This window comes from Parus major, chromosome 1A (assembly GCF_001522545.3).
Source record: "Parus major isolate Abel chromosome 1A, Parus_major1.1, whole genome shotgun sequence".
Classification (NCBI taxonomy): domain Eukaryota; kingdom Metazoa; phylum Chordata; class Aves; order Passeriformes; family Paridae; genus Parus; species Parus major.
This window is the reverse complement of record NC_031773.1, coordinates 5751049-5769017: the sequence shown is the minus strand read 5'-3', so window position 1 is coordinate 5769017 and position 17969 is coordinate 5751049. Positions and strand designations below refer to the sequence as shown.

General features: G+C 42.9%; 1 protein-coding gene across 2 annotated transcripts in view; it reads right to left on the bottom strand.

Annotated features, from left to right (window-relative positions):
- CAMK1D (calcium/calmodulin dependent protein kinase ID) overlaps positions 1-17969 on the bottom strand; it is a 209200-nt gene that overhangs the window by 27768 nt on the left and 163463 nt on the right. For both annotated transcript variants that reach the window (XM_015627361.2, XM_015627362.2), the window contains exons 4-6: positions 13579-13717; positions 9950-10076; positions 2854-2929 (exon numbers count right to left, since the gene is read on the bottom strand). In XM_015627361.2, coding sequence (XP_015482847.1) covers positions 2854-2929; positions 9950-10076; positions 13579-13717 — 342 coding nt within the window. The remainder of the gene's footprint in view (positions 1-2853; positions 2930-9949; positions 10077-13578; positions 13718-17969) is intronic.

Genomic DNA, 17969 nt, shown 5'->3' with positions numbered 1-17969 from the left:
GAGGATCTGCAGGAGAGTTGAGGAGGTGAGGCAGGACGTTGTGCTTGGATTGCCTTATGCAAAAATGCATCTCCAACTGGTTTAGGCATGTGCAGGTAGCTCCAGCTGTGCTGACTGTGGAGCTGGAAATGGCATATCCAAATGGGTACAGCTAGTAACCCCTGCTTAGGGCAGCTTTAACTGCCAGCATTTCACCAGGTCCTTGTGCTGCTGGTCCTTGTGGCATCTCAGTGCCACGTCACACTGGGAGCCCCTGCTGGCACTGCTACCTCTGGTGGTGTGGCACTGCTGAGACCACAAACCCACGTGCCAAACCTGTGCCCATCACTGGTGGTATCAGACACCCCACCAGGGCTAATTCCCTCCAGATTAGGGAAGGACCCTCCTCCTCTCTCTTTCTTAAGAGACCACATCTGCAACTTCTGGCTGTTCCTGGAAGCAAGGATGAGATCCAGACCAAGACAAGGACACATGGGTTTCTGAGATCACATTGCACTTAGCAGAGATGGAGTCAAGGGAGGCTGGAGAGTGACATAAATGTACCACAGAGCAGATGAATTCACACTGTGAAAGCAGTGCTCTGAGCAGGGAGCAGGGTGTGATCCAGGCACCTCAGCATGAGCATCTGGTGCTGTTTGACATGGTCCATGGTCTCCAGCTTGGATCCATCTGCCTCTCCAGAAGGAAGGTCTCTTCAATGTAGTATATTTTCCAAATCCATGTGGCTGCCCTGGACCCCCCAGCATGGCACTAGATGTGCAAGTTTAGGCAACTGAACAGCCCATCCTGGTGAAATGGCTGCTTGCATCCACTCAGGCTGGGCTGAGGTGCCCAGTGCCTCTGGAGAAGCTGGAGTGCACAGAGCCCCTGATGACATGGGCTGTGGGGGGCTAACAAAAGGGAGCCCTGGAGTCCTGCTGACTGCTACAGGAGCTGGAGGATGTGGGTTACACATTGAAATAACTGGTTTGTTCTCAGACCCAATCCCACCCAAGCTGTAACAGTCTGGCAAAGACATTAACAGGCTCCTTCTACAGCAATGCTTTATTGCTGCTTATTTGGGCTGTACAAAATACAAATCAAGACCTTATTACCTGAAGCACAGAAACTCTGAAAAGGTTTCCTTGTCCTGCAAACAGGAATTCATAGAGGCTAATTCTTAGCGAGATGATTTAAGCCTTCTGGGTTGGGAATTCCCTGTATAGCAAATAGGGAATTTAAGTTTGAGGAGTGTGCATGCCAGGCTCGACAAGCTGAGGATATATTGATTTGGAAAACAGAGCAGGAAACAAGAGCTGAACCTTGCAGAAAGAGCAGCCTTGCTTAGGAAGGGGAAAAGATTATGGAGGTGATTAAAGTCTTCCACCTGTTGAAGAAGTGTTCATAAACTGGGTGTGGAGGGCACATTGCTTAGCACTGCCCCACCCCTATTCCTCAGTGAAAGCAACAAGTGAAATAAGACCACAGGTCTGCCAGCACGAAAGACCTTTGGTGCATGAGCCATTGACACATGGGACTGACAACCTGGAGGAAAGCAGCTATCTCCAGGCAGCCAGATACAACAGTTCACAGCCCACCCATGGGCTGCCAGATGGACACATTTTTTCGTAGTGGATATTTGGCAATAAAGAGAAGCCAGGCAGTGGCTGAGCCTGGATGTGAGGCTGACTGGGGCTATCTCCCGCCTGCATCCTCCTTTTCCCACTCTCTGAAGCTGGTACTCAGCAAAGTGATGAAAGAGCATCAGAAAAGATTCCAACTGTATCCTGCCATGGCTGGCAAGGACTGACAATGTCAGAAATCCCAACCCCTAGGACTTCCATATCAGATTTATTTGGGAAAGAAGGCAACTTTGAGTCAGCACCATCCTCATCTAAAAGAGCACTAAGGAATGGTTTGTGAAGCAGCCTCCAAGGTATTTTGGCATGTCTGTGCTCTTCCTCACTGCTGTAGTAGGTCCTGCTGGGCTTTGAAACAAAGTCAGAATTAGGACTGTTGATTTTTGCTTTGTGTAGCAAAAGCTTTTTGCATCCTGCTACTGATGGCTGCTCCAAGAGAAATCTATTCCCATGTAAGTTTTGTACTCAACAAGTTTTCAAAAAAGTCAGTTATGAAACTAATGTTGTCAGGCAGAATTTTGGTTTAAATAAATAAATACACACTAAACAAAGCTGCCTTCTTATACTATTTAATATAAAACCTTCCTGTTTTGGGTAGTGTATAAGTTATGCAAATCTAATGCAAATGTAAAGAATGAACATTGCACGAAGTGGATAGCACAGCAATGAGGTATGTCCTGGCAAAAATTGCTCTACAGCACCATCAAAAAGTTATTCATGTTGACAAGCCATGAAATGTCTGCATAAGGAAAAGGGGAACAAAGTAGGAATGCTTTAATGCTGTGCCTCATTGGAGCTGCTTTTTCCTTCAGTCTTGTATAACTGTGACAGTTGTGTAAAAGGGAAAAGTAAAAAAAAAAATTAAGCAGTGGTAATGTTGTCAAGTAAAGACATTTGTGGCAGCTCAGTGGACAGAGCCAGATTTGTTTCTTCTCAAAGTCAATCTGAGCAGGGAACAACAAGAACTTCAATAATGTCACAACCTGGAGAAGCCCACGCTGCTGCACACAGGGTAGTTCTGGTGGGAGCAAAGATTTTGACAGCTGAAGGGTACTGGTCCATTTCCTACCACTTTTGCTTAGATTTCCGCCTTTAGGGTACCTAAATGTACCCTGGAGGTGTCCAAGTGCCAGGAATTAGTTATTTTGCCCCAGGCTAAGATGGTAACTCCATGATGGGAGATCAAGCTGCAGGTCCCAAAGCTGCCAGCATTGGAAACTGGAGAGGTACTCACAGGATGTAGGCAATGACCCCGATGGACCAGCAATCCACGGCTTTGCTGTAGGGCTTCTGGGCCAGCACTTCAGGAGCTGAAAATAAAAAGCCAAACAAGCACATGTTATAAGACCAGACATTTGAATATGGTCAAAAGGTAACTTGAAGACCCCCAAGACCTTGTTTTGCTCTCCACATAGAACCCTTGTGTTTGCAAATGTGTCCTGAGTTTTTTGAAGGTCATATTCTCACGAGAAAGGATGACTCCTAAAGTAGAGTAAATTCACATTTTTTTTGTCTCCAGGCACAGAGAACAAAACAAAGCACAGAAAAATGCATGAGAGGCAGAGGGCCATCACCTCCCTGTTTAGGAGGAAAATGAGGCCAAGCTTTGCACGGGTGCAGAGATGCACATTCTCCCTGACAGCATCGCAGCTCCACCACATCATGCTGCTGGAGAGGGAGTTCCAGAGGCAGCTCAGGAAGGGCAGCAAGTCAGGGAGGAGATAAGCTACATCTGCAGGAGAGGAAGGAGAACAGTCACCACTTCTTTCAGCAGCTGCCTTCTAAGGCCTGCTGGATGTCAAAGGGAGTCATTTGTCCTTCTGCCTCTGGGAACACAGACACCTCAGAGGGAGAAATGAAAAGCAGCAGGAATTGGACATGTGCACAAAGGAACTGAGCCTCCTGCCTCTATACAGCCACCATAGTCTGAATTTTGCTAGAAGCAAGAGCCTGGGAATTTATCAAAACTCTTTGTGGATCTGTTTTACTATCTTATACTACTGAGACATTAAAAGATGTATTTTTTGTTTGGCCTCCTGATGTATTATGTTTTCCCTGTTGGGACCTTGCAGCGCAAATGCTTAAATTGAAATTTTAAAACCCTGTGACCCTAATCTTTTTCACGTAAAGAAGCTTTTGCCTTTTCAAAGCAAAACGTCCACAATAATGCAAGAAATCACTGACTGTGGCATTCCTAAAGCAGACTTGCCATGCTGGGTTTTAAAAAGTATAGTATTTCCTTTGAGTAGTTTCGAATTCAAATGCTGGGAAAAAAAGTAATGAAGTGACAAGTCCCAACAAAAATATTTCTTGGGAGTCACACCTTCCTCTGCTAGGAATCTCACCAACACCAAAACACTTAGCTACTTGAAGAAGGGCTAAAAAATTGTGAAGCACAGAGATGTACTCAAACTTGGGCCCCACATTTAGTTGCTACCTATCCTCTGTTGTACAGGTAGGACTCTTCAAAGACTAATTAATACAGACAAGCCAACAAAACCAAGGTCAATACTGCCAGCAAGGCATGGAACAAGAAGAATGTATGTGAATTATAAATTGGGACCACGGCGTAAGAAATGAGACTTTTTGTTTTGTTACATCCTTTGTAATTGAAATTTGTGACAAAATATGAGGAAGAAGGGAGTTAATGTTCTCCTGTCTTTATGTGCTTAGATGCCTTCCAACTCTCCAGTCCTTCCAAATTTCCAGTATTTTATTCATATTCTCTTCTACCTTTGGCTGCCTGCATCTGTTTACATAACTTTCAAGACTGGTAAACATTACACATCTCATAGCTCCTAAAGAAAATATTATGCAAATAGCTGCTGTGCACCAGTGAGCTTCTGACATTATACAGATATGCCACATTAACATAACAGAAAACAATTCTGAGATGAGGGGATGTGAACTATATAAAGATTTTTCCCTCTTAAAACATCAAAGCTGTGCTGGGGCATCTCTGTTTTAAAGGAGTGAGCAGCACTGATATCTCTGAAACAGGTAAGAACAATACAGGGTAAGAATTAGTGAAGAGAGGTAGGAGGTTTAAATACTTCTTTTAAGGCCAAATGGCTGCTTTTGGATTTTTTTTGTTGCAATAAGCAGACATGCAGCAGGAACAGGAGGACATAGCTCTGCATCATCTGGCTCTGATATACGGAAAAGACGGAAATATTTAATGAGCTGAAAAACAAGTCAGAGAAGCTCTCAGGAATGACGGCAGATCGGTGTCAAGAGGCAAAAGCAGGAGACACAACGAAAAAAAATCCAGGAGCTGACAGCATTAAAGGATCAACACACACAGACAGCTGGGGAGACAAAACAGCAGAAAGGAGAAGGGGAAAGCCAAATCTCCCATTTCTGGCACGGGGGAGATGCCAGCTGAGCAAAGGCTTCCATGTTCACACATCCCCAGGGAGTCACCCTGGGCTCAGATCATATACAGTGGTCATCTAGACAGGGAGATCAGTGGAATAAACCCAGACCCTTCCTTCACATCCAGGTAGGTGTTTCAGACCAAATCAGCATTGCCATGGTGCTGGGTACAAGTTGGAGGCTCATTCCACCTTCAGGTGCATGAAGATATGTTCCTAGGCCAGATGATCCTGCTGTCTTACAGATAGGTTTTTTTTGGTTATGTTTTGCTTTTAATAAGAGAAAAAATCCAAAGGCTTGTTACAAATGGAGGTTTTAAGAAAAAGTACAGACTAGATCATTTGGAACTCTTTGAGAACACTATGCCATTACCCTCAGAAAGCACAGCTATGCTAATAAGCTCCCTAAAAATGCAGCTGCTGGGTGCCAAGAACAGCATGCCATGTTCCTGCAAAGAGCTCAGGTGATGGGGATTGCTCTGGCAATTTAAGCCTGTTGATCACACTGTACAAGTCAAGAGGGTGCCTGTTCTTCATAACAGTATGTACTGCACACAAAGGGCCAACCCAGCCTCTTTCCTGAAGTCAAAATCTACAAAGTACCCTCCTCACAGAGCAAACAGCCTGAGCTGCACATGAAGCAGCCTCACCACAAGACCAGAGTCCTTCTTCCACTGACTCCTGGGGTGAAAACAACTTCTTTCCCATTTTTTCCCACATTCCTCTAGTGTTCATCTTGTTCTGGTTAGCCAAGAATTTGAAGTTTGAGGCTGATGCTGAAGGAGAGCAGGGTTTTCAGAGCTGTATTGCTGACTTTCTGTGCTCCTGTTCTTATTTCATGTTGCTGAGTCAGATTTAGATATATGCCATGGGTAATAATGCAGTTTATGTTTAGCAGAGGGTAACACAGCTCTGTCAGGATTCAGCAACTGAGCTGAGAAATTGCCTGTCACATGCTTCTGCCTGAGCAAACCCAGTTCAGAGTGATTCCCCTGCTTTATTTTTACTTGATTACTCATGATACTGCCTAAAATCTCCTGAGGTAGCTTACTGCTAATAAGCATGTTCTGAAGGCTTATTGAATATTGTCCAACCTTTGAATCAAAGGATACCAAATAGGTCAAAATTCAACATGGAAATCTATTGCTTACTTAAATGCTGTGGTCTTGCACAGAGCTAAGAGGAACACACAGCTTTGGTGAGACCTGGAACTACTGGATTTTTGGCAGAGCAGAGATGAATGTTGTGAAAACTTTCATAAAAGCACTACAGAAAATTAAAACAGTGAGTGAAGTGGGTTGTACAGGGACCAACCACATATTCAGGATCCAGCCCAATTTGTATGACAGAGAAGTACAAGAAAGTTTTACTTGAAGAGGGATTGGGACTCAGAGCAAGAATTTTAAATCTCAGTAGGATTAAGATATTAGTCAGCCACAAATACAGCTCGTAATTCAGTGTTTCTGCAAAAGGAGAGCAGATTGCCACTGCAGAAAGCAGAAAAGCTTTCTAACATTTTATTCCTGAATTTTCAAGCATCTCAAAAGTCCAAGTTCCATCTGCAGAAATAACAAAAGCTTTTGAGGGATCACCTCTCATGGAAAGTCACAGTGAGACCCAGTTCCCAAGCATCCAAAATCTCTTTAGAAGAATTTGCTGAGTGTCTGGAGTCACCTCCTGGTATGTGCCCAGCTTCACACACCTCAGGGATGGCTCATTTTCAGGCAGGTTTGAACAGCTCCTACACCAAAACTGAGTTATTATATAAGGTCAAGAGCTGTTTTGGGTCAGACCAAATCCATGATGTTTAAAATTATAAATCAATGGCTTATTGGGATCCTGCCCATAATCACACGCATCATTCAGGGTTTTCTTCTCCACGTTAGACAGGGGGTTCAGACCCATGCAGGTCAGTCCTCACACCTAATTTGCAGGGAAATGAGCCACACAAGCTGCCTCACCTTTCCCAATTCAGGTGATATCTAAAAGTTGGGTGTCTAGCCCCAGCTCACCACCCAGACTCTTTCCATAAGAAATGGGGATAAGAATGCTAAGCAGATAAGAAAATGCCAAGACCTTCTTAAAGAGGTTGTATTGTCAGATCTCCTTTTCAGTAAGCAAACATTTTGATTGGCCTCTTAAGAAAAGTGTCTCAGATAATTGGGTTAAATTATCTCAACCATCAGCTTTTCATCACAAGCCCAAAATCTCTGAGAAAATTCCTGAAAAATATTAACTCAGAACTATTGACAGTAAGTAATTTAATCTGTAAGGCAGAGCTTTAACAGCTGAAGTGTTAATGCACTACTGGTCATGCACAGTTTAGATACAGCCTAACTTGAGAAGAAATACTTTGATTTTCAGAAAGAAAACTGGGATTTGTTAAGGAGTTTAATTATAATTATACCCTTCCTTATTCAATAAATTTCCAGACCATATAAACAGTGTCATGGATACTACTGTTCTTTGCAGATGAAAATAAGAAAAATTGAGACAAAAAATGAAGCACAAGGAGTTGAAATTATATCCTGATCAGGGAAATTAGACAGAAATGGCAGGGGGGTTGCATCCTTGCAAATACTTGGGCAGCAGACATGAGTTAAGATCAGGTCTGCTTCTGAGTCAGAAGCTTGTCCAGCACTTTGCAAAGTGGGATCTGACTGGACCCATTTCTGGAGATAAAGTATAAATAGTAACAGATGCCAATGACTTCTTAACAGAGCCCTGAGTGCCTTTGACATGTGATATCTGCCTAAATCTCTTCCAGCAATTTAAAAGCAAAGTGGGGAAACTGATAAAAATAATCAATTCTAGTAAGATCTTAGAAAATAGGGTGTTCTACCTATCTGTAGAAAAGCACCAGGAAATGAGTTTTAAGTGATGGATCTCTGAGTATTACTTAACCTGAGGTAAAATTCACAGGGAAGAAAAGGCAAAACACAAAAAGAGGCAGCAGACAGGGCACTTCATAGGTTGGGTCTGTGGCATTTGCCTACCCATGCCAGGCTGAGGACTTTTATTCCTGCTGTGCCATTAGGACGAATAACACCTCCACTGATGTGAGGGCAGTTTGCAGGTGCTGCAAGGAGTGACACAGGAAGACATGAAAGCTTTTGGGTGTGGGCAAATTCCAGACAGCCACAACATCAGGTGTAACACTCAAGGAGCATCATTTGTGGGCATCACCACGGGACCAGCAACAAAAATATTCTCTGCTTGGAAAACATTGTCTGAGCTACCTATTATCTTTAAAAAAAAATGGTACAGTACGAAAAGGGAGGTGAGTCCTGTGCAGGAAAAAAAAAACCAAAACCAAAACCAAAAAACCCCAAATATTTAAAGCTATTTTCTTTGTGAAGGAGGGGAAAAGTCCTGTCAGCACTTCAGAAATAAGTGGTCATGACCTCTTGAACCAGGATGAGTAAATCCTGTGTTCAGCAAGGTAACAGCAAGCCTAGAGGAACTTGTGCAGCCATCAGAGGCCAGACCATGGGTAATGAGAGCTCTCAAACATCTCTCAAAGCACTACAGCTCCTGCCACAGGCTGCAAGAGCTTCCTCTCCAAAACAGCAAATTTTCCAATGTAAATAACAATGATGAGAGGCTGCAGGAGATCACTTTGAGACAAAGCAGTGCTCATTTTCATCAGCACTTCAGCAAACATCATCTAAGCTCTCCTGTGTCTTGAGACTCATTCTAGTCAGTGCCCATTCCAGAGCAAAATAAAACATGCTTGATAAGGACAGAAGAGCTGACAGCAAAAGTTATGAAAATTGCTGTCTCAGCTTAATTCCTGCTACTGCTCTGGAAGATTTCCGGTCTAGTGTGATTAAACAAGACTGCTACTCACAGTGCATCCTGGCCCATGTCTTAAAATAAAACAGTGATGGGCTGATGGCTCCACAACGTGAAAACACAGAAATCTGTTCCTTTTCTCAATTTATTGGGATAGATTGTGTCTGCACAGTGTGAAGGTAGTGCCCAGAAAAAAGTACCTGTGACAAATCCGTATCACTGTGTCATAATCACCTAATCTGAGTTGTTTACCATGATATCATCAGAACTACTAAAACAGGTGAGGTGGCAGCTGCAAAGAAAAAAGAGGTTCTGAGAGGTGGAAAACATCCAGTCTTTTCTGCTGGAAAGATCTGAGACAAATCTATCCACTGTCAGTTTCATGGATTTCATGGATACCCCAGAGTTTAGTTTCCCCAGCTCAGCTGATGATCCTGGAGTGGCAGGAGGCACAGGTTTGCTGGATGTCTCATACACTCAGGGAGCCTTTCAGATAATGTTTGCTCAAACAGACCTCATCACCACCTGCCATCTAATGCTCACTTTCAGCTACTTCAGCTGTTTTTAAAGGCTGCTGGTAAACAGACTGCTAATAGGTAACCTTGTACATCGCTACCAAATGGACAGAAGAGCACAGAATAAATGATAGAAAAAAATGTGACACTGTTCAGGAAGGCCCAAGGATCTAAAGGTTTTGCATTTTGACATCTGAGTCAGTAACTTAATGTGATTGTAAAGGTGGATTACTGAACATGTTTGAATAAATGCTGTTCTTTCATTTTACTGTCTTCTATCAGAGGAATCTGGCAAATGCTATTCCTTATGATTAAAATTAAGTATTTCATTAGGTAAAGCTTCTTGGTTTTCTAGGTGCTTGCCGAAGCAATACATTTGAGGCTATTCCTCACATGCTCCTGCTGTAGCTAAAGCAGTGTCAGTTTGAGAACACTCATTCCACAAAGGACTTAAAACCTGAAAGTGAATCCCACAAACCCAGAGCTGGATTGCAGGATTGTACCCCAAAGGGGAAGAGCACACAAGACAAAGCACAGACAAACATCAAAATCTAACAAATATCTGCAAAATCTCATATGCACCACATACCAGCACCAGAAAATTAGTATTATTTCATTTTCACTAAAATATAAGCAAACCTCTTACCAACATAGCCAGGAGTTCCACAGGCTGTGGACATCACATCTCCTTTACCCTCCATCTTCGACAATCCAAAGTCACTGATCATGATTTTTGACTCTTCATCCTGGCTGTAGTAAAGCAGGTTCTCAGGCTAGAAGGGAGAATAAGCACAGTGAGTTTTGAATATGTGGATTCAGTAACAACACCTGTTGACCCATGCATTGCATTTAATACAATCCCATGTCACATCATAAAGAAATTTAATTCGGTTGCCCTAAGCCTAAAGAGTAAAACCTTACTCTTAAAACCTACATGGAGATCCTCTCCAGACTCCTGTATGGTAACAAATGGAACACTCTGACACCCTGAGCTTTAAGGAACTTTTCTGGCATAACAAACTTCTCCTCTGGCACTTCAAATAAGACCAGAAGCTCATCCCTTACTGTGAGATACGTCTGACATATTATCCCTTCCAAGTGGTGAAACAGAAGGATTCATTTGAAAGCAAGTAAATATGGCAAATATGGGTAGTATACTAAAAAAATTATTCAGTATTTGAAAAAAGAAGAAGGGAAATAGAAATTAGAAATTTTTTGTATCTTCACTGGAAACAAACTATTTTGAGAGAGGAAATGCCTTTACAGTTAACAGACTTGAAGCAAGGATATTTCAGCTAGAGCTGATTAGGAAAAAATGCTGAAGGGAAAATGTGCTATAGCACTAAGCACATCAACTTGTTTATGGCAAGAGAAAACAAGGATCATTCCACAAAGCCCTGTGACTTTTTATACCAGAGTCAGGCGGTTTGGAGAGCCCAGCCAGCCTCCATCTGCTCCAGCCAGCCCTGCATCCATGTGTTTTGAATGTGCTGCTGCTGCACAGCAAAGCTCTTGCTGGGTGCTGTGACAGCCCACCTCTTCCCCACCTCAACATCTGGGCTCATGAAAGGGTCCACACCTGCAGCACTCAGCCTGGTGGCAATGGGTCCTGGACCTTTGGGTCTTCACCTATAAAAGTGATGGGTGCCCAAAGTTTCCAAATAGCCTTGGTGGAGTCTTTTGCCCAAAGCTGGTACAAGTGCTGACACAGCCTGCTGTGTGCTCCAGGAAATGGTGAGGAGCAGCTGCGGCCACACAACATCCTCAGACTCCCTGGGACACATCCAAGCTTGCATTTGTGAGGAGGAGAAACTGCAGTTCAGCAGCACCAACATCCATCTTCCCTTCTCCATCTGCTCTGGGGAAAGGGGGGATGAGAGTGCTGGACGTTCCCGTTCAGGAAGTTAAAGCATTTCCTGGCTCCCCATGCCCAGCACCAAGCGATGGCTTTACCCATGGGACATGTGGAAACATGGGACACAATGGCCACGAGAGGATCTTCAAGCCACAGCCACAGCTGTGGGCCAGCAGGGTTGAGGTAAAAAGAGAAACTATTTGGTTCCTAAAAATAAATACACAGTTTTACCATTTAGGTTTCTTTCTCATGATACCCTGCAAGTCCAGTGGTTTAATGAGACTTTATAGTGTTTTAGGGACTGCAGTTTCATACCATGTTCTGTCCTAGGCTGGAGTCACTCCTAATTTTTACTACTGTCCTTATGATCTGCTGAGGGGTTGGTAGACTTGGAATTAAGGGAAAAGCAGTTATTTCCTAACCATTTCTGCTAACTCACCTCATGTTCCCACATATTCACATTTAGTAAAGCCAAGAAACCCACAAATTTAAGGGTCAAACTTGTTTAAAAGAATTCTGTTTCCTCAAGCTGGTTAATTCAAAAAGCATTAACGAGGTGGCTCTGTACCAAGTGGAGCTACTTGAACCTTTCAGTCCTTTTGTGCATCCTGAACTTCCCCTGGACATCACCTGCTGCCATCACTTCTAATCTGCTGTTGCATTACTTAGATCATAGACTTGGAGCCCAGACCTGCTTTTATCAACTACAGCAAGTACTATTTTGGTATCTGAATAAGCTCATAATTACAATAAATAATTGTTATGGATGTTTCATGGGTTGTATTTTTGTAGAGTGGATTCTTTCCTATAGTTTCATTTTGAGCCTTACACTTATTTTGATATTTTGATATCATAAAAAGCCTTATTATATCCCTGTTTTTCTCATCATAGTATGTTTTTGCTAACAGAAATTCACAGCAGGTGTGCCTCATATACTGTATTTTATGAGTCATTTTGACAATTGGTATGGTACTGACAAAAACCTGCAAACAAAAGAGAGAAAGAGAAAAAGAGCTACTCTGCTACAAAATACCACTGGAGAAGGTTGGTTTGATCTAAATTCATCTTGGCCTTACATAACCTCTGAAAGTAATTTGTACATGAATTTAATTCCCAAGTCACCGGATCCCATATTTTATTACAGGAACTTTAAAATAAGATTATTTTTTAGAATGAGAGGTATAACCTGCTTTACATTATAAAGAAAAGAATACCAAGACCTTGTACAATGGAATATCTGAATTAGGAGGTCTTGGACCACCCTCCAAAAATGCTGGTGGCAGAAAGAAGTCTGAAGTTATTTCCTAAAAGTTGAATTTGGGAATAAGATGCTCGTGTTAAAATACAGCACTTCCGTATTGGAATTCTGTGAGCTCTTATAAATATGAGAATATTTCTATGTACTTCAGCATAAAGTCAGGAAATTAACAGGAACTGAGGGCAAGATGTGGAGACTGTAGGAGATGGAAGCCTAACCAGTGCCTCCTTACAGGAAACCCATTATTTGTGACAGTCTGGACTGGACTGCAGTGCCTCTTGACTCCATTAATGTTCATCAAGCCTTTTTATAAGACTTATATAAGGCTCATAACATGTAGCCAAATTCCACTCTCTTTACAGGGGGAAAATACAAGCTCTGCCTTGAACATCCAAGGAAATTGCCATTTGGAGCATCCCTCCAAAACACAACCAGAGGTGTTATTTCCATCACTGAAGTCTTCATTTCTGGCAGTAAACTTTGGCAGAATTAACTAATTCAGGAACTGAACCCAGAGTTTTCTTTTGAAATTTGTATCTTTTCTAGTATCTTCTTCTAATTTATCACTTAAAACACTATAGTCCTATCAAATCCAAGCCTTTCTGTATGTCTTAATGACAGTTTAAGATAGTGGAAGAAAACAATGAAACAACAATGTTTAGGGTTTGGTTTTTTTTTTACCTGAAAAGCTGAGAGGTTTAGATGTGACAATATGGTGCAGCTGAAAGGAGAATCATCCAAATATCACACTGGCACACAATGGTTCTTAGAAGAACCCTTGTTGTTAACAGTGTCTCCAAAAACACTGTTCCAATTGATAGGAAATCACTCAATTTTACCCCACTATTGTTACCAGTTATTATTAAGTAAAAGTAAATATAGCACAGCAAACCTGCAAAAGACTTTACATCAGTGAACACACCTCAGCTGAGATGGGGTTTCTGCCTTAACATAACATTTTGGATCTTAATGGCTTTTCCTCTCATCATACGTGCAAAACTCCAGCTGTAACTGCCCTGATTGCAGAGTCCTCATTAAAACCAATTACACGGGAAGGCTCTGCTAGGGTAAAACCTTACAGAAACAGCGTGTTTGTTAGGCTCACACCATTACCCAGCCTTCACCAGCCCTGCCCAGGGGCTGAGCAGCGCTGTGGCCGTACCTTGAGGTCCCTGTGCACGATGCCCATGCGGTGCAGGTAGTACACAGCGTCCAGGACCTGCCGGATCAGGGTGCTGGCGTCCTTCTCCGTGTAGAACCCCTTCTCAACAATGCGGTCAAAGAGCTCTCCACCAGACACTCTGGAAAACGGGAAGCAGAAGCGTGAGGATGTGCTTGGTAATGCTCTTTCTGCATCATTAAAGGATGTTCAAGGCCATGCACTAGACACGGGCAGCCAGAGCAGATCTGCCTGCAGCCCTGGGGCTTCTGCACTGTCCCAAAACCAAAACCAAAAAACCCCAAATATTTAAAGCTGTTTTCTTTGTGAAGGAGGGGAAAAGTCCTGTCAGCACTTCAGAAATAAGTGGCCATGACCTCTTGAACCAGGATGAGTAAATCCTGTGTTCAGCAAGGTAACAGCAAGCCTAGAGGAACTTGTGCAGCCATCAGAGGCCAGACCATGGGTAATGAGAGCTCTCAAACATCTCTCAAAGCACTACAGCTCCTGCCACAGGCTGCAAGAGCTTCCTCTCCAAAACAGCAAATTTTCCAATGTAAATAACAATGATGAGAGGCTGCATACATCAGGGAGTGGTCAAAGACTCACTAGCACTTGCAGAGGGAATCATAATTATACCCCAGCAAGAGCCAGGGGAGCAGACCCTGCCTTCCATGCTGTCCCACCCTAAAGAGCTTTGCATAGGCAGTTCCATCTGCTGATGTTGGCCCACTCAGGCTGTAAAGCTCCCACCTTTTATGATCCCTTAGGGTTCACTTTTCACTCCACTGACCAAGGCTTAGGGTTTGCCCCAGAGAAATGGTCCCATTCTTTCCCCACTAGCGAGGGAACTGCATTCAGGAGTTGCTGCCACTACCTATAGAGCATTAGTTTATTAAAGGAGCCTGCACCTCTGACAATTTAAAATGCTCTCAGAGGTCCCATCCTTTACCTACGTATCTATGTTCATTTATTTGCAGTCACAAGCTCTTTAGGCAGTGCACAGCCTCTGCCTGGCACTGGTAGGAGACAGTTATTGATGAGGAACACAGATTATCACTGCAATTAATCACCAGATGACACAAATGAGGAAAGGATTCCACAACTCAAAGAGGCAAGAAAATAAAACCTTGACATCCCACTATTTAATGTCTGCTGTCTTGCACTTTTTCCCTGCCTTGCTAGAAATAACACGTTCTGAACCCAATCTTAAATAAAGAATGGCACATTAAAACTCCCTGGAGGAGTAGCTGAGGAAACAAAAGAGGAAAGAAACGTCTGAGCTATTGAAATAATAAAACTGTCAGCAAAAAACTGCCCTACTAGGGTAAATAAAAGATTTCCATTTTAGCAAGCAAAACCTATTAAAAAATAAAATGTATGCAATATGTTTCTTCAGCAAGTTGCACCACTTAGCATATCATAAATAGCACAATAAAACTTTCTTTAAAAACAAACCTAATAAAGGGAAAATAACAAATGATTACAGTCATTAAATGCGTATGGACTGAGAGCTGGCCATTACACGAACACTAGGTAATTCAGCCACTCCAGGCAATAATCTACTTGAATAATAACATGAAGTCACTTCCTAGGGAAGTTTGGAGCCTGAATGGGAGAGAATGCTACCACTAAAAATGAACACATTCAGCTTAGAAAATAAAAATCTACCTTGGAAGAAAAAGAAAGAAACCAGATAATCCTTCTATTAAGTGCTAGGCAAACAAAACAAACAGCTTACTAACATACTGGCACTAAATTGAAACTGTAGGAAAGGTGAAGTTCACCCTGGGTCTGAAGTCCACCAGCAGCCTGAATTAAATCCCCTTCTTTCCTAGTTTCTCAAAACAGGGGTTGTATTTCCCACATATACATATTCTTATATACATATGTGTGAATACAGAGTGTTGCTCCAAACCCCTCTTGGCCCTACACCCACTGCCCAGCCCATCCTGTGCCCTGCCATGGGAGAACACTGAAGACAGATACAATTTTATTGAATATGGCTCCTATTAGCTGACTGTCTTTTTATATTTCCCTTGCAGTACCTTTGTTTCCTGTGGATTGATTGCACTGAAAATTGATCCACACAGTAATTAATATCACTGAATACAGCACATTTCCCACGAAAATGCAGTGTGTGCTGTTTTGTAGTTTCATAAAGTTACTTTTGTTACATTCAAGCAACAGACTGCTTTAGTAGATACCAATTTACAATTTGCTTTCCTGCACAGGGAAACTCTCCTTCAATCTTTGCAGAGAGTATATTTCCACAAATTTTTTTTTGTTAAATTGACAGAATTTCCCTCCATGCCAGCTCATTCCCCATCCCCCTTAAGCCCCATTCTTTAACTGAAAGCTTTTCTTAGTCAGATTTAGTCCAGTGGATCTACTGTACCCAGGCTCAATCTGTTTATAATTTCATTTCAACACACGGAAAATATTTGCAACCTCTTAAATGATGCACTGCAAACCAGAGCTTAATCCAAGCACTCAGGAGGAGCAGCCCTTACATTTGCAGGCACTTGCTTATTGAGAGTGTTGACAGGTACATGCAGAGAGCCAGGGTCTCGTGCTCCTATTTATGAGGGTGGTGACTCCGTGTTATGGTGCATTACACATCTGTGCTCACCTCCAGTCTCCCTGCTGTGAGCAAGGCTCCTGGCTGAGGTCCACCTCCCCAGGAAACTCTTCAACTCAGCACCCAAGGCCATGACTACTTTGCACATGGAGCCCATGTCCTTCTGGCTTTTCTCCTCTGAGATGGAGTTAACTCAACCATAATGTCATTGGGAATGCTGCTCCCTGCACGGCACCCAAGGGCTGACAGAAGCCACGGCTGCTACAGGAGCAAACCAGCAAAGGCAGCTGGGGGAGACCATCTGAGCTCCAAACTCATGGTGGAGATGTGGCCTGTTTGCTGGTCCTGATCCCAGCCCCCTCTGCCCTGCTGAGATGGGACTTGGCATCTGTTCTGAGCAGACTTGGGCATTCACAAAGTGTTATTGCAATTTGTTCCAGTCTTTAATACTCTGGAATAATTATTTTCTTTTTAATGGCACCATCCAGCTTTGCCCTCTCTATGGTAATTTTGAGGCAGAATTAAAACTGCAGGCAGTAAAAGCAGAATTAGGTATTTGTTTTAAAGGAATTTAAGACAGACTTTTCTGCCCAGAAAGAGAGAGTAGGAGGGATTTCTCATTAGTGAAAATTAGAGGACTGCTCCTGTCCTGCAGCTGGCACTGGCTCACAGAGCTGGACACACAAACAACAGCAAAAGGAGCCCTTTTCCCCTGATGATTTAAATCTTAGTTCCCAGCAAAGAAAAAAATCCAAGGACAGCTAGCCAAGTTCAGGTACTTGAAAATCATTTAACTCTGGAGCAGCTCAAGAGTCACGCTGTGATCCAGAGTAGCAACAGCTCTGCCCAAGGACTCAGACCTGGGCAAAACTCAGCAAAGCAGCCACAACTGCTTCTTCTGTAGGGATGTGTCTGCTGGGACTGCCTGGAGGGAACGTGTGTGGCTCCAACCCTTGGTCCTTGCTCAGCCACGAGAAGTGGCTTTTCCCTGGTTCTCCAAGCAGCATGGGAAAAGCCCAGCACTTGGAGAAGGAGCTGAGCCAAGTGTCCCCATGGCACATGGACACCCCAGCATGTGCCTTGCCTGCCTCCAGCAACAGGAAACAATTCCAAAACAATGACCAGAAGAATAATTTAGTTTAGAATGAAAAAACTGCAACCAAACCCAACCATAAATATGAATAGTTCAGCTCCTACTATATCTTTTACCCAAGGCTACATGCTTTTAGTACATATTACTGACTAGCCACATGAAAAAGGCCAGAACAAACTTTGAGGTGAAAGGAAATAGGATTTGAGGGGAGGCCTCACCAGTGCCCGGTACAGGGGGAGCTCACTGCCCTGGTCCTGCTGGTCACACTGTTGCTTGTACAGGCCAGGATGTAATTCCATTAACACCCAGTTTGAACAGGGATAGTAAAACCCAATCATATGATAATATGATAATAGGACCATATGATAAAAGAGATATTATCTGCAATTCCATTGGGGAAACACAGATTGCACTCAGGGTTTCCTGAGATAAAAGCTTCCAGTTCTAGTGTTTCATTAAGGAGACTTCAGGTATCAATCGTGCAGATGATACAAATCTTTTGGAGAACCTACCCTGGTGGTGGAATTTGCAATAAATTCCTATATTTATATTTATAATCTTTTATTTTCCTGACAGGATTTGGGGGTTTTGCTTCTTGTTTCTTCCCAGTTTGATGTTTAAATGCAGATCTAAACCTCCAGCACAAGCTGCCACACTGAGTGGCTCAGTTTAGGACAGGTTTCAAACAACTTTGAAAATATTAGTGGTTTTGTACATGGA